Below are 13,703 nucleotides of genomic sequence, written 5' to 3'. Positions count from 1 at the left end.
CAGAAATACAGAGATTAGGTGACAAACGTAAGACTATATACAAGCAACGCACGGCCCCGATATAGGTTAGCATGCGTGTTAATAATATCCTCAAGTCTGCTATCGTGGGCCATTACGAAGCGCCGTTTTTCTGACTAATCAACATTGACACTGCCGTTGATTTATTTGAGAAAATCCGTTGATTCTGAGCAGCAACTCATTCAACAGCTTTTTATCAAATTCGCTCAAGATATGCGCCTGAGAGGTTACAGGGGCGCATTCGAAGCTGGACCCAGCGATGGAGAGCGAGAAGCTAAAGAGGATACAAAAGCGCAGGGAGAGCTTGGTAGTATCGAGAATCATCTGGAAGTGGTCTTTCGCCCTAAGCCTAAGATGCTCACACGTGGAGAAGCTGTTGGATAGGTTATGAAGCCACTGCAGCGCACCCGCGGCCACGAACTTTCAGGAACCATTTACTCTATGCTGATATCGCAGCTTTTCAGGTTACAGTAGTTAGATGAATAGTTCGGATAGATCAAGAATAGTCTTTTGATAAATTTGCTCGTATATCTAACTTCTAGAAGAGGAATTGTAAAGAAGAAGAAATTGTCAACGTCACAAGCTGGATATACTATCTGGACTAGTAGATAAGTGTAGGTTGAACACTTATGACCAGTCTCCCTCATCGTGCAGCTCCTCTCCACGTTCCGAAGCGTCCAGAAGCTCTCTAACAGTCCAAGGCTTGTACTTGTAGCCAGGAGGCAGGTTTGTGTTTTCGAAAGGTGCGCCTGTACGCAGATGCTCAGCGCACTTTTCATAATTCTTGTATGTGTACTCTTTGGGGTTATAATACGTCAGCCAATCGCCAACCATCTTCTTAATGGGCTTCAAGTCCTCTTTTTGGGTTTTCTAATTGGTGTTGTAAAACACTTCGCGGTTCTTGTAGCCAAGTTTCTGCGCGCATGAAACGCGCTCGAACCTGCGAGATTTAGTTGTCTGGAGGAAACAAGGATTTAGCTGACGTACCGAAGCTTGTTGTGCACCTTTATAGCAAGAGGAACATCTTTCTTCCCAGCAATGTAGAGACACGCTGCGAGCGAGTAGGCATCCTCCATTGCCATCGTGCCGCCACTGAAAGAGGTGGGCAAGAAGGGATGGGCGGCGTCGCCGAGCTGGACCACACGCCCAATCTTGGAAGTCCACTGGGGTTGCAGGTCACGCCACATCAGCTTCCAGTCAAGAACCCTGTTGTTGGGCGTAGCTTTGATGACTTCAGTCACTAGCGGGTCCCAGTCTTTAACAATCTCAAGTGCTCTGTCTGTCGTTGTAGCTTTTGACCAACTCTCTATAGATGAGCTATCTTCGTCCTGTTGTGCTCAGCGAGTGTAACATGATATTAGAAAAGACAGTTACCTTGCATGTTAAGAGCCAGCACAGGTCGTCTCCTCCCTTGCTAATCTACCGAATAGTCAGCAAGTGGCCAAAGAAAGCTTGAGAGGAAACTTACCGGCACGTGGGCACCAGGTCCAATGTATATAAAGCCTCAGTCCTGGTAGCCTTCAAACTCCTTAGCAATGATAGGGTTTTTGAGAGCCTTGCTGACTAGGAAGGAAATTCGGTATAGGATAAAGCCCGAGCTAATTAGGGCGTCCTTGTTGCCATCGGTTACGGCACAAGACTTGGAGCCAACGCCATCAGCGGCGACAACCACATCCGCTGTGAGCTTCTCTCCGTTTTCGAGGATCACACCGCCAACATCAGGAGTCTTAAAGTATTTAAGAACCGGTGTATTAAAGGTGATTGGGATGTTGAGCTCTTTAGCGTAGGTAAAGAGGAGATAATGCAACTTCCTTCGGTAGATGTTCAATGTCGGAGTGTCTCCAGTCGCATCGCCTGGAGAATGCACGTTAATGAGTGTGCCATCCTATTTACGCAGCTCAATAACAGGCAAATACCCGGCCTCTCCAGCGCGATCCATGAATGTGGGCCATTTCTTCAGAGTTTGAAGAGCTGGCGCAGTAATTATGATTATTTCTCCTGCAGACAATGTAAGTCATACACACATCTACGAACAGTTCATCAATTTACCTGAGTACTGTCCTTCAGGAGAGCGTTCAATAATTCGAACATCATGACCTTTGCGGTAGGCCTCGATGGCGAAGGTGAGCCCTCCAATGCCAGCTCCCACTGTGAGAACCGAGATTCCAGACGGTGGCTCTCGCTCCATCTGCGTGGTTCTGATTCCCGGCATGGCAGTAATGTCTTAATGTGAATGCTGTTGATAATGCGTGAGGGGTATTTGGGATTATGTGTTCAACCTTATTATCCGTCCTTACTATATGTAGTATTTCTTACACCGCAACAGTAACCTGTGCATCAAACTTCAGTCGAAAATTGTTGGACGCAAGTAAATCGGCGTATACGCCTGGCATAGTGGGCCTCAGGGTCAAGGAAGCCGTCCTCTGATGTACAATTCATTTGCAAACTAGCAGTAGCCGCTAGCTCATTTTCCCCGATGTATAGATGTATCCACAAAGGCGGCAGCGGACCGACTCGCCACGATAGTTGTCGGACGTGCATCTGATTAAACTGGGTAAACACGGTCAATGCGAAACTCGGATCACGCAAATGGCGACAGTTATTTGGCTGGTAGCAACAGCTCGGCTTAACAGGCGGCAGGAACAACAACCTGCATCATATCAAGTTATCTGTACCGTGCCTTGGTACCCGACACGCGTTGAGAGCTGACTCGTGTAGTCGGCCTGGATTAACGCTAGCAAGGCTGACGCTGTAGATTCACACGCAAGGATTAGGTTGAAGGTTCATAATTGGTATAAAGGCAACAGAAGCAAAAGCCCTTGTTGCAGCGAGAATATCACTTTCAAGCACAGTTCACCAGCGATTCGAGCGGTATCTTTTGATCAAGAGCTACATAATTCAGCTCCAATGCGTCCTGGAATCCTGCGTCTGTAGTTTCAGTACACAAATCCGGTTACTCTGTCCACTCCAAGATCGTGCGATCAAAGGATTAGGGTGATCGGAGCCACGAGGATATCAGACCACCGTACCCTCAGTAGACTGAATGGTCGGGATCAAGTGTATCGTTGGATTCAAAAAGGACGATACAAGTCCGGGTCAGAGCAAAGGGCCTTTCGTCCTGAGCTCTTAGGTGGCTGGTTGCATTAGAGGGGATTAGGTGCTTTTCTGTGTCGTACTTACTAGATTTCGGCAGCCAACCGGGTCGGGTATGGCGGGTTGCTCACCCCTGACTAGCTCTGGTAGGACTTCGGACAAGACAAAAAATAAGGTTTGCAGCAGAGGGGTTTAGGTTAATTATTAAAGTACGGTAGACCTTGTGGTAGACGTAGTAGTGTTGCTGGCAGTTGCAACAACTAAGACGGTAACTTCTGTTGCAGAGGCCTTAACTTTAGAAGCCTGCTGCGCTACCTACGCAGTAGTACTAGGGCTTATTATTTAGGTAAAGGGTTATAAACTAGGTAGGTCTTCTATCTTTTAGATCTAGTAATAAAATACACTGTAGCAAAAAATTTAGTTTACCCTATAACTTTATAACTAGTTAGTTGTAAACTAGTAGTTAACTGCTAAGAGAAGTTTTAAGTTTTTGTCTGAACTAACGCTGAACAGCGTGTCTAGTAGGCATTATTATTAGTGTTACGCCGCGCGTCTTAGTAAGCCACGGAAACAGTGATCTGTCACGGAAAAGTAAACTACCTAATCCCCTCCATTGAAAGACAGACTTGCGAGACTGAACCATCAGGGATGTGAATGTTGTTGTCAGTGGGTGCAAGGCTTATACCTTATGAACGAGCGAAAGTCGTGTTAGGCATTTTGCAGCCAAGCGCAGCCAAATGCAGCCTATGCGCTTAGGTTGAGATAAGAGCTGCAGGTAGCGGCCCCCTCACTAGGCTCTTTTAGTCCCTAACGTCCTTATCTGACTGCCTCTCCCGTCCGCCATTGCCGTGCGGTGTGATATGAATTGTGACATAGAGCTGGGATGCCACGCGTTTAGTGCACTCTTTTGTCAATCTGTCGCAGAAGCTCCCTCCAGATCGCCCGATTCTTGGCATTCCAGATATCTCACCGGGAGACTGGAGTTTGGACACGTCCTGCCGATCGATCTGCCAAAACCAGGCCAATCTACCTCGTGTGAACTAGGGTCGACCACGTGTGCATGATAATGTTGGATATACAAGACTCAGGCGTACGCATTAAGTTAGACTTCTGACTTGCGTATGCAGCATGACAAAGCCCTGACTAGTCTTTAAGCGGCAGATGAGCCCAATCTTGCCGGACACTTAAGTGCGCTCTAGCGTATAAACAAGGACAACAGACTCGTGAACTGGCCAAGCAGACATTCTTATAGATCGAGGCGGGGTCGAATGGTAGAGACAGATGTCCTTTAGTTCCGCTTCGACATGCTTGATGAGAGCGGCGTTAAGGCGTCAAGGTCGACGTGACACGTGGGGAAACTAGTTCTGTCGCAGGTTGTGGAGTACCTATCTCTTCTCGCACTGTTGTGGAGCAGGCCTCGTCACGTGCGCTCGGTGCCATTGTGGTTGGTGCAGGGGATGATGATTCGCGGTCGACGGTGCTGCTGCAGGGTGCAGACTCCAGAGGCAGCCTGGCAGCCTCGCCATTGTGGTGCTGGCCAAGTGGAGGATGGATGACCTCTTCGCGGGCCTTGGCCTGGCTTGGGCAAGCTGCGAATGCGCCATCAAACGAATGCGCCGTTAAAGGTCAAGCGTCAACACTTAAGACGTCGTCGCTGCGGACAGGAGGCCTGAGCAGCCGTTGACGGTTGCATGCAGAGAATGAGATGAGGATGCACCAGGCGGGAAGCTCGTCACCCCCTCGGCCCCGACGGTTCCGAACAAGGTCGCGCAAGAGAGAGAGAGAGCGCAGGCGCCAAGACTCTCGGACTACCGGTGACCGTCCAACCGTGCGGGTGCTCGTTGTGCGAATGAGGCTCAGCGTGTCGTCGCTACCAGCGCCGGGGGCAGCCCGGAAGGAAGGCGGTCCCGCGCCCGGCTGCAAAGTGCACAGTGGACAGTGCAAAGCAGACAGTGCAAAGTGGACAGTGCAAAGTGGACAGTGCAAAGTAGACAGTGCAAAGTGCACAATGCAAAGTGCACAGTGCAAAATATACAGTGCAAAGTCCACACACCCATGGAAAGCTCGTGAGCCTCGGACCAAATCCACCAACGGAGGAATTCAACTCTGCAGAATCGCAATTGTATCTGCCCTAACCTACCTTACCGGTACGCGTGAGCTAGTCGCAGATAGGGATAAGTTCAGCTGAGCTTGACCGAGGACCTCCACGACCGGGCGTCGAACTCGACCTGGTCACCTGGATATGCAACGCGATTCTGATGCTCATCTTTCCCGAAATCGGTCATGTGTGTGGAGCGACTGGTTATATTGTGAGGTCGCCACTCCATTCGCAACTGCCGCCGGCACTGGCGACTGCCTCATCCATCTCTTGTTATGGAGGCGCGCCCGAAGTAGATCCAATACTCCAAATTCCTCTTAGAGACCATCTACCTCGAATTAGCGTTGCGAGTCACAGGCCTGAGTCTCTTGCCTGGTGCTGCTCTTTAACCTCACAAGCAACCGCGGCGATAGCTTCTGGTTTAGGAACTCCGTCGCCCTCCTACGCCTTCGATTGCAGTTCCTGACCTCGGCCAAACCTGCCATCACATATCCTCTCACAACAGGCGCTACTTCTCGTGCTTCCCTGCTCACAAGCGAAAACTTCGCATTCTCAGCACGGAGGACTGTCGATGCCTTGGTTCATGAATGCGCGTCATGGCCAAACTGTCCTTGTCAACATCGATACCAAGCAGACCTGCATTAAGTCAAACATGGCAGTATGTCTGTCTGCCTTAGCAATCCTATCAGCACAGTCAGACAGAGGGGGGCTGGATACCACAACAAGCTCGCAAACAACACGGGCGTTCGGTAGCATCATTCACTCGAACGCTCCATTGCTACCTACAGCTGAAACGGCGATACGACGCAGCAGTGGAATTCAGCTTCACACAAAGTATTCACAGCTCTCTTCACAATGAAGCTGTCCTGATAGTGGATTCACGCAAAGGTGACATGGTGCAGGTGGCAGAACTTCATAAGAAACGCCTGAGACTTTTCGTATACATCAAGATGCTCTACAGATATATGTAGCATAGTAGCTCTCCACTAAACGTACCTATAGCATCAACGTTCACCACATCCAGGAGGTTGAGGCGGTTGAACTGGATAAGATCCTCCAGTGTCGCATCTCTACTGAGAGGTTTGTGCAAGGGAGCATGTGGGAACATGCGCGGTTGACACGTAGATCTTCGTACTAGGTACGAAGAAGCTCGTTTTTTTTGAGGAATCAAGCGCTGCGCACGGGCCGCGAAAATGAAAGTCGTTCACACTCCCTATACTAAACACCACCAAAATTACAAATTTATAACATTTATTAGTATTTTAACAATATAAGGCTATTGCGCAGTATCTAATTAACGTATCCTAAGCTTTTTATAGTGTTTTAACGTTGCTAAGTTACCTATAGAAGTCGTTTTTCCTACGCAATCTTATAACCCTCTGCACCTGTTCTAGGATTGCCTCTACCTAACAATTAATAACCTCTATAGGCATATCCTCCTATTAACTAATCTACTAACTCTGGCACTGTTTGGCGTTGTAAGAAGGAGTGAATTGCTTTGTTATGTGGCGTTAAATCTATAGCTATGCGTGCTTAATTGCATTAACCTTAGGAGAGTAACCTAGCTACCACAACCTATTAATATGCTTAACAATTAGTAGATTGTGTAAAATTTGTGCCTTATGTGTAGGAGCACTATCCTGTTATAGTATACACTTAATACCTTTCTCCTCTAGCAATTTAATCTATAGGATAACCTTTTTTAGAGCACCTTCTTAGTGTTAATAACCATTAACGCCTCTACGCCTACAGTCTCTACGTTTGTAATCCATCTAACTTAGTATATACTACTTCTTCTAGGTATTGTATTAGTAATTAATATTACTCTTATTAATGTTGTGTAGGGTGTAGCAGGCATAGATTTAGAGTTTATTATTATAGGTTTCTTAATCCTAGTTTAACTCTACAATGTGCTTCTGCGTAGCTGCCTTTTCCTTCTCTGTCTCCTTGTAATAAACGTGACAAGGGCCTTTATAGTTATAACAAAAGCAGGCATAGAATTGTAGGTAGCAATCCTTCCTGTTGCGATTGTGTTTAACGTTGTTATTCTATCTCTCTCCTTTATAACACTATGTTTGTATTATGCCTCTCTCTTTACTAATTTAAGCAGGTGTCTTATCTAAGAACACTACTGTTATAAAGTTAAAGCCCTTGTTATTATACTCTTTATCTTTATTAGGGTTGTAAGCAAGAGCCTATTAGTAACGCTCCTCCTCTTGTTAAATTGTGAGAGATAGTTTCTAGCTAGGTTAATAATAAGCGTATCTAGCCTTATACATAATATTTTTAAATATTGTCCTGCTAATTTCTAGTGCAACGTCTTTAAAATTGCTATTACTAATAGCCTGCTAGCTTTCTTGTTCGCGTGCCTCTTGTAAGGATGTAGTAATATAGATAATTACGTCCTTTTGCTTACGCGTTAACAACGTACTCTAACTACAACCTAGGTTGTTCTTATAGAGTATCTTGTCCTAGAGAGCTCTAGTATAATTGTTTGCCTTTATCTCTATCTAACGTAGAAGCTTTAATAGACTGCCTTGTTATTGTCCTATTGTTGTTGCTAGATTACGTTAGGTAGGGTAGTCTCCTTACATTGCTGTAAGAGCGCTAACAGCAAACGCGTGCTTAACTGCGCTTATCTTAGTATAATTTGTTTTAGAAGGTTAGATAAGCTTATTCTTCTTATACTTAAAGTTTTTATAACACGCAATAGACTGTGTAGGCATTGTTGTAGTTGTTTTACTATGGGCAAAGTATAGGTGTTGCACGCGTTAATAGGGGACAATTACGCACGAGCCACTTGATTCCTTAAAAAAAACGAGCTTCTTTGTAACGCACAACAACGAAAACGCTGCGAGCAAAACCTACCGTGTCTGTGCGCGCAACGCCCAGAGTTGCGCAACGCCTAGAAACCACCTTAACGCTTAAAAATAGATAAGGTTGTACAACCACCTATAATAGCTATTATTACAGGATCTTATAGTGTAGTAGTAATTAAATACTTATAAAAAAGATATACTATTTAAATTTTGCTAGTAACTTAACGTTACAGCCACGTAATGTGGTTTTAAGTAGAGGAGCTAGGGACAGTAATAGGGGACTACGACTACTAACATTATCCCTAAAACTATATTTTTAATACTTTTTTAGCTAGGTTGCTTATAAAGCTTTTCTTTTACCCTTTTAAGGCAATTTTATAGCTTTTGCAGTATTATACTCTTATTATTAATACTGCTTTTTAGCCTAACGTTTAGCTCTCTAATTTACTGTTTTAGCCTTCTCCTTCTTATATACCACCTTAGCTGCCTCTTACGCTACACGCCTCTCCTCCTTCTCTTTCTTCTTAACTAGCTGCTTAGCGTGTGCAAGCTCTTTCCTATTAATTTTCTTAAGCTCCTCTGTTATGGACTGGCCTTAGGGTAGGATGTAATAAGGGTTGATATGGTATTGTATCTCTTATAGAGGTAACACGTTGCGTGTCCTTCTAATATGTCTGTAGGGCACGTAACTATCCTGTCTCGCTTAAGGCTTAGACAAGGTCTAAGCCTATAACATACCTTCTTTTCCTATCCCTCCTAGGCTACATATACTTTTATTAGGTCCTTTTTATATTTAGTATAGCCTAGAGGATGCTAGTAGTAGGTAAACTCTAGGGCTAGTTGTGGTTGCGTAAGGGTCTAGCTCTTAGTAGTTAGCTACTTATCTAGTCTGTAGTTTACCTAGAGTAGTCCCTATACACACCTAGGTTATTTTTGTTTTACCTAGTATACCTACCTAAGTTAGACACTATACTACTCTACGCTTCTGCCTAACCTACCTATAATGTACCTACCTAAATTTTTGTATACGCCCTTACCCTACCTACTATATCTAGTATTACCTCTAGTTATAGCTATTAGGCTACCAGTTAAGAAGCTAGTAGTCCCTCTAGAGGGGGCAGTTATAGTCTGCTACAGTCTCTTCCCTCTACCTATAATATACCTCTAGTATTTCTTATATATAGTTTCTAATCTAGTTATAGAGCCTAACTATATATATAGAAAGCTTACTGCTATTATATAGGCAACTACAAAGTTAAGAGTAACTTAGATAATAAGAACCTAGTCTCTGTCTCTGCTAGCGCTGTCCTATACTACCTCTACTACTTTCTTACTATTCTTACTAGCTAGTCTTATAAGTGCCTATGTCTGTTATAGGTCTACTTACTTACTAATTTCTTCTACAGCTAACTACGTTCTAGGTGCTAGTAAGACCTATTATACCTATACTAAGTGTAAGCGCATTTACATTTATAACAATAACCTCTTTACTATAAACACTAAGCTCTGCTATACCTAGTGTAATTTTAAGCAGTATATTAATATACGTGTTCCTGTTCTAGCCCCTTATTCCTAACTAATAGTAGCTAAGGTGTTAGTACGCGCTAGTAACGCCTATATTAAGATACCTAGCACCTAGGGTATAGGCAGTAATAAGGCTAACTAGAGGTGTTAGCCTGTTTTCTACTATAAGTTACCCCCTTGTTACTACTATAGGTTTTCCTTTCTAATATAACATTTTTGCTAGGCACCTACTATAAGCACTAGCAGGTATAGAAGGCTGTGCTTAACCTAGCCCTAGCTAACCCTACACTAGTAAAGCAGTTAACCTCTACTTATACTGCCTATTCCCCTGCTAAGCCTAGTACCTAGGTTACTCTGCCTACTACGCTGTTGTCTAGGCGTTGTAGCAGTAACTAACTAGACGCCTACCTCTAACAGTTTATAGCTACTATAGGGTTAGCCTTCTAGTTCTAGACTAAGCGTATAAACTATATAGAGGCAGTCTAGGCCTATACTACTATAAGAATTTCTATCTATATTAGGTGTGTAGCTAACTAGATCTAAAGGACACTATTAACTAAGTTAAGCACCTACTTACTACGCCCTACTGCTGCCTAGAGTACACCCTATTATCCTGCTTATCCTACTACTACTACTCTAACTTCTCTAATAAGCGCTGCTTGTCTATCTGCCAGCTCTACTCGCTACCCTACTATTACTGCTCTTCCTTACCTATAGAGTCGCCTACGCCCCTACGCTAGTACTGCTCTCCCTTTCTTATAAGGTCCCTTACGCCCTCTTACTATTACTACTTCCCCTCTCCTATAAAGCTGCACGCGCCTACCTACTATTACTACTTACCTTCTTCTATAGAGCTACGCACGCCTAACTATAACTTTAAGAAAATATTATAGTTAATATATAGTAGTACTATTAAGGTAGATATAGAGGGTGGTAATAATAACTATAAGGTTAACTGCTACTACTGCAATGTGTAGAACTAGGCCCTAGACATAGCTACTACTGCCTATTATTCCCTATCTATAAATAATAACATCTTTTTTAAGTCTTAAGGCTTACTACTAGTTACTAGGTAGTGTAAGTGTAATGTAGCGGCGTGCTGTTACTGTAAGGTTCCTAAGCTCTTCTGTGCTAGGCCTTATACCCTACACAGTATCTCCTAATAGAACCCTATAAGGGTTATTATAAATAATAAAAATTTCTTTTTTTCTATATCTACTTCTTATGTGCTATATGTATTACTATAAAGGCCTTTTAGGGCTTTATATCCTATAACACTTCTAGTAGTTTCTGTATTAGCTTTGTATATCCCTTCTATTTAACTAGAACCTATAACTTATTCTACCTATAAGCCCTCTTTTCTTTTAGGATAGACTACCTCCTATTTAGCTAGGGTTAGGTTGTCCTCCTCTAGGACAACTAGTAGGCCTAGTCTACTTTCCTGCAGGCGCTGTGTTAGTAACAGGTTAGAAGCTGTACGTTCTAGCAGGTCTATATACACTGTCTTATAAAGGTTGGCTAGTAAATCTAGAGTAACTATTAGAGGGGTAGGAACTGTAACTACTGTGTACTAGGCTTATAACTAGTTAAGCTTCTAGCTTAGCCTATTAGTTTTTATATTACAGAGGGAAAACTACACTCTATCTTCTACGTAGTACTACTCTATAGGCCTATAGCTGCAGTCTGTTACGTTCTAGGTGTATTATTACACCTATGCTATAGCTGCCTAGGTAAGCTCTATACCTTACTAGAGGTAGTCTAGGAAATAGACTACCTATCCCTGTAGTGTGTTCTAGCTAATAGTTAGTAGCACTGTTATCTATAGGAGGTCTATATTATAACTATAGAGAAGTAGGTTAGAACTAACCCTAGTAACTAAAGAGTTGTAATTATCAAGTGCTAGTTAGCAGGCTAGAAGGTAGTTAGGCTAGTTATTCTGTTTAAAGTTAACTATAACCTATAGGACTGCCTACACCTCTTAGTTAGCACACTCTGTCTCTCTGTCTGTCTAGAGGTAGTGGGCTGTAGAGAGTAGCTAGTCTACCCCTATAAGGCTATATAATATTGTCTAAAAACGTCCTAGCTAGTCTAAGCTGTAGTCTGTAATAATAGCGCTTAGAAAGCTCTAGAACTGCTACTACGTGTTATAAAAGACCTTAGCGCAATATTCTACTGTTATAGAAGTTATCGCTTTAAGCTACATATACTTAGAGAGGTAATCTATAATAACTAGAAGATAGTGTAGTATGTCCTTATTAGTGTAAGGTCACTGTAGGTAGATAATTAAGCAGAGCAAGATAGGACAAATAATAGGTGGTATTTTAAGAGATAAGACAAATCCTTAATAGGTAAGTCTTAAGGCACGTGAATATTATATACGTGTGTGGCCAGTAGGTCTCTAGGCTTAGCCTAGGACCTAGCTGAGGTATCTCCTAGCGTGGGGAGAATACTTGTAACAATAGCCCCCCCCCTCTTTAAAGGTTTGTCCTAAACTGTAGAGAGGTCTCCAGCAATGTTATTAAGCTCTAGAAAAACCTCCTATAGAGGGAAAAACTTAGTAGGAGAAATGTAGTGCTAGTAGGAGTCTATTAGTTGTTGTCTATAGGGATAGGCAGCTGTTAGGCACGTAATAGACGCTAGTAATCCTATCCTTACAATATTTACTTAGTAAGCTACTAGGGCAGCGTTACTGTGTAGCTAGGTGGACAAGTCTTACTTATAAGAGACTAGCTAAGGCTAAGTCTTCCTTTATGCCTTTATTAGCTGCTGGTTAGTAAGCTATTACTACTGCTAGATGTTACTGTAAACAACGCCTTAGCAGTTATTAGCTCTTAAACCTATGTAGCTAAGGCTATAAAGAGCGTAATAATTGTATACTAAATAGGTAATTTATAAGAGGTATTATTTACTCCCTATATAGCGTACGCAGCGCCTAGTACTAGGCTAAGGGTTGCCCTAGGCGTGCCTGCTGTTTGCTCTCTACAATCTCCTAAGTAATTAGGTACCTTAATCTAGGGGCTAAGGCTACTTAGAGGCGTAAGTAGTTAGACGTTGTCTGCCTTATAGGCTGGATTAGTAAGTCCCTAACTAGTAATGTCTGCAAAAGGATTGCTAGCAGCTTCTACAGCCCTATTCCTGCGCAAACTAGTCTAGGATTTACTTATTTATAGGGGATCTTGTCTGTATACTAGTAGTAATAGTAAGCTATTAGCCTTACTATACATAATACCTTACCTAGACCCTTATATAGTATAGTCTAGGCCCTAGTATTTGTTTATAACATAAATCTTAGGTAAGATTACTAGTTACTCTTCTAGCAGTTAATAGACCTGTGCCTAAATATTTGTAACAAAAATTGTCTTCCTACGTAGTAGATTGCAACAGGTAAGAGAGTAGTAAGAGGTTAGGTTGTTACTAGAGAGCTTCTAGGTAGAGGGAATTCGGCGTATATAAGGACTGTATTTACTTACTTATAGTGCCTTATTATTCCTACACCCTTATCTATATCTACCTTCTAGCCCTTACCTTCTAGCCCTTACCCTTAATACTATAACGCCCCCTTTAACATATATCTCCTGTAAGGCTCTACCTAACTACATCTACTAGCTGCCTAAGAGTATACAGCCCTAGCTGTTGCTTTTATAATACTAGTGCTGCGCTAGTATTACGCACTTAACTACTTTGTCTAAGAGTAACCCTAATAGTACTATCTTATCCTTTATCTGTGTCTTTTATTAGCCTAGTAGGTATAGGCTTTGTAAGGACAACTTCAGCATATATCCCTGTTGCGTCCTCTTAAAGAAGGGGAAGTGTGTTAAGGTATTTTCTGCGCTGCCCTAGTGTCTACCTATGCTAACTTTTGTAGATTAACACTATCTTCTATTAAGCCTGTAACATACTTAATTTCTTAATTAAGTATGCCCTCTGTAAGATAAATAATAAGACAGTTACTTAAGGTAACTAGGCAACTAATAACAACGTAATTGCTTAGGTGCAGACGTACTAGCAGACTGCCTACAACTACGCTAAGGCTTATTATAATAGCTTTGTTGCCTACAATACTGTAGTTTATTACTGTATTAATAAGTCTAGTCTAAGTAAAACTAAGTACGCTTAAGCCTATTAGGTTCCTTAGTTGTATAACCTTAAGT

The 13,703-nt window shown here is 42.8% G+C and overlaps 1 protein-coding gene across 1 annotated transcript, besides 12 other annotated features; it reads right to left on the bottom strand.

Moving 5' to 3' along the window:
• Positions 1–645: 645 nt before the first annotated feature.
• On the bottom strand, positions 646–1,205 carry EKO05_0001827 (Salicylate 1-monooxygenase; the record flags this gene model as incomplete). Its single annotated transcript, XM_038942394.2, has 3 exons — positions 646–888; positions 910–958; positions 1,006–1,205. 3 exons carry the CDS (start codon positions 1,203–1,205, stop codon positions 646–648), a joined length of 492 nt encoding a protein of 163 aa, XP_038795301.2.
• A 1,957-nt stretch (positions 1,206–3,162) lies between these two features.
• Positions 3,163–3,333: a dispersed repeat.
• Positions 3,304–3,726: a dispersed repeat.
• Positions 3,727–8,074: 4,348 nt separating this feature from the next.
• Positions 8,075–8,608: a mobile genetic element.
• Positions 8,608–11,818: a mobile genetic element.
• Positions 8,888–8,932: a tandem repeat.
• Positions 10,759–10,797: a tandem repeat.
• Positions 11,807–11,810: a direct repeat.
• Positions 11,809–12,294: a mobile genetic element.
• Positions 11,811–12,016: a long terminal repeat.
• Positions 11,811–13,703: part of a mobile genetic element that runs on past the window's edge.
• Positions 12,297–12,838: a dispersed repeat.
• Positions 13,032–13,703: part of a mobile genetic element that runs on past the window's edge.

This window comes from Ascochyta rabiei, chromosome 3 (assembly GCF_004011695.2).
Source record: "Ascochyta rabiei chromosome 3, complete sequence".
NCBI lineage: Eukaryota > Fungi > Ascomycota > Dothideomycetes > Pleosporales > Didymellaceae > Ascochyta > Ascochyta rabiei.
This window is presented reverse-complemented; position numbering and strand designations above follow the sequence as displayed.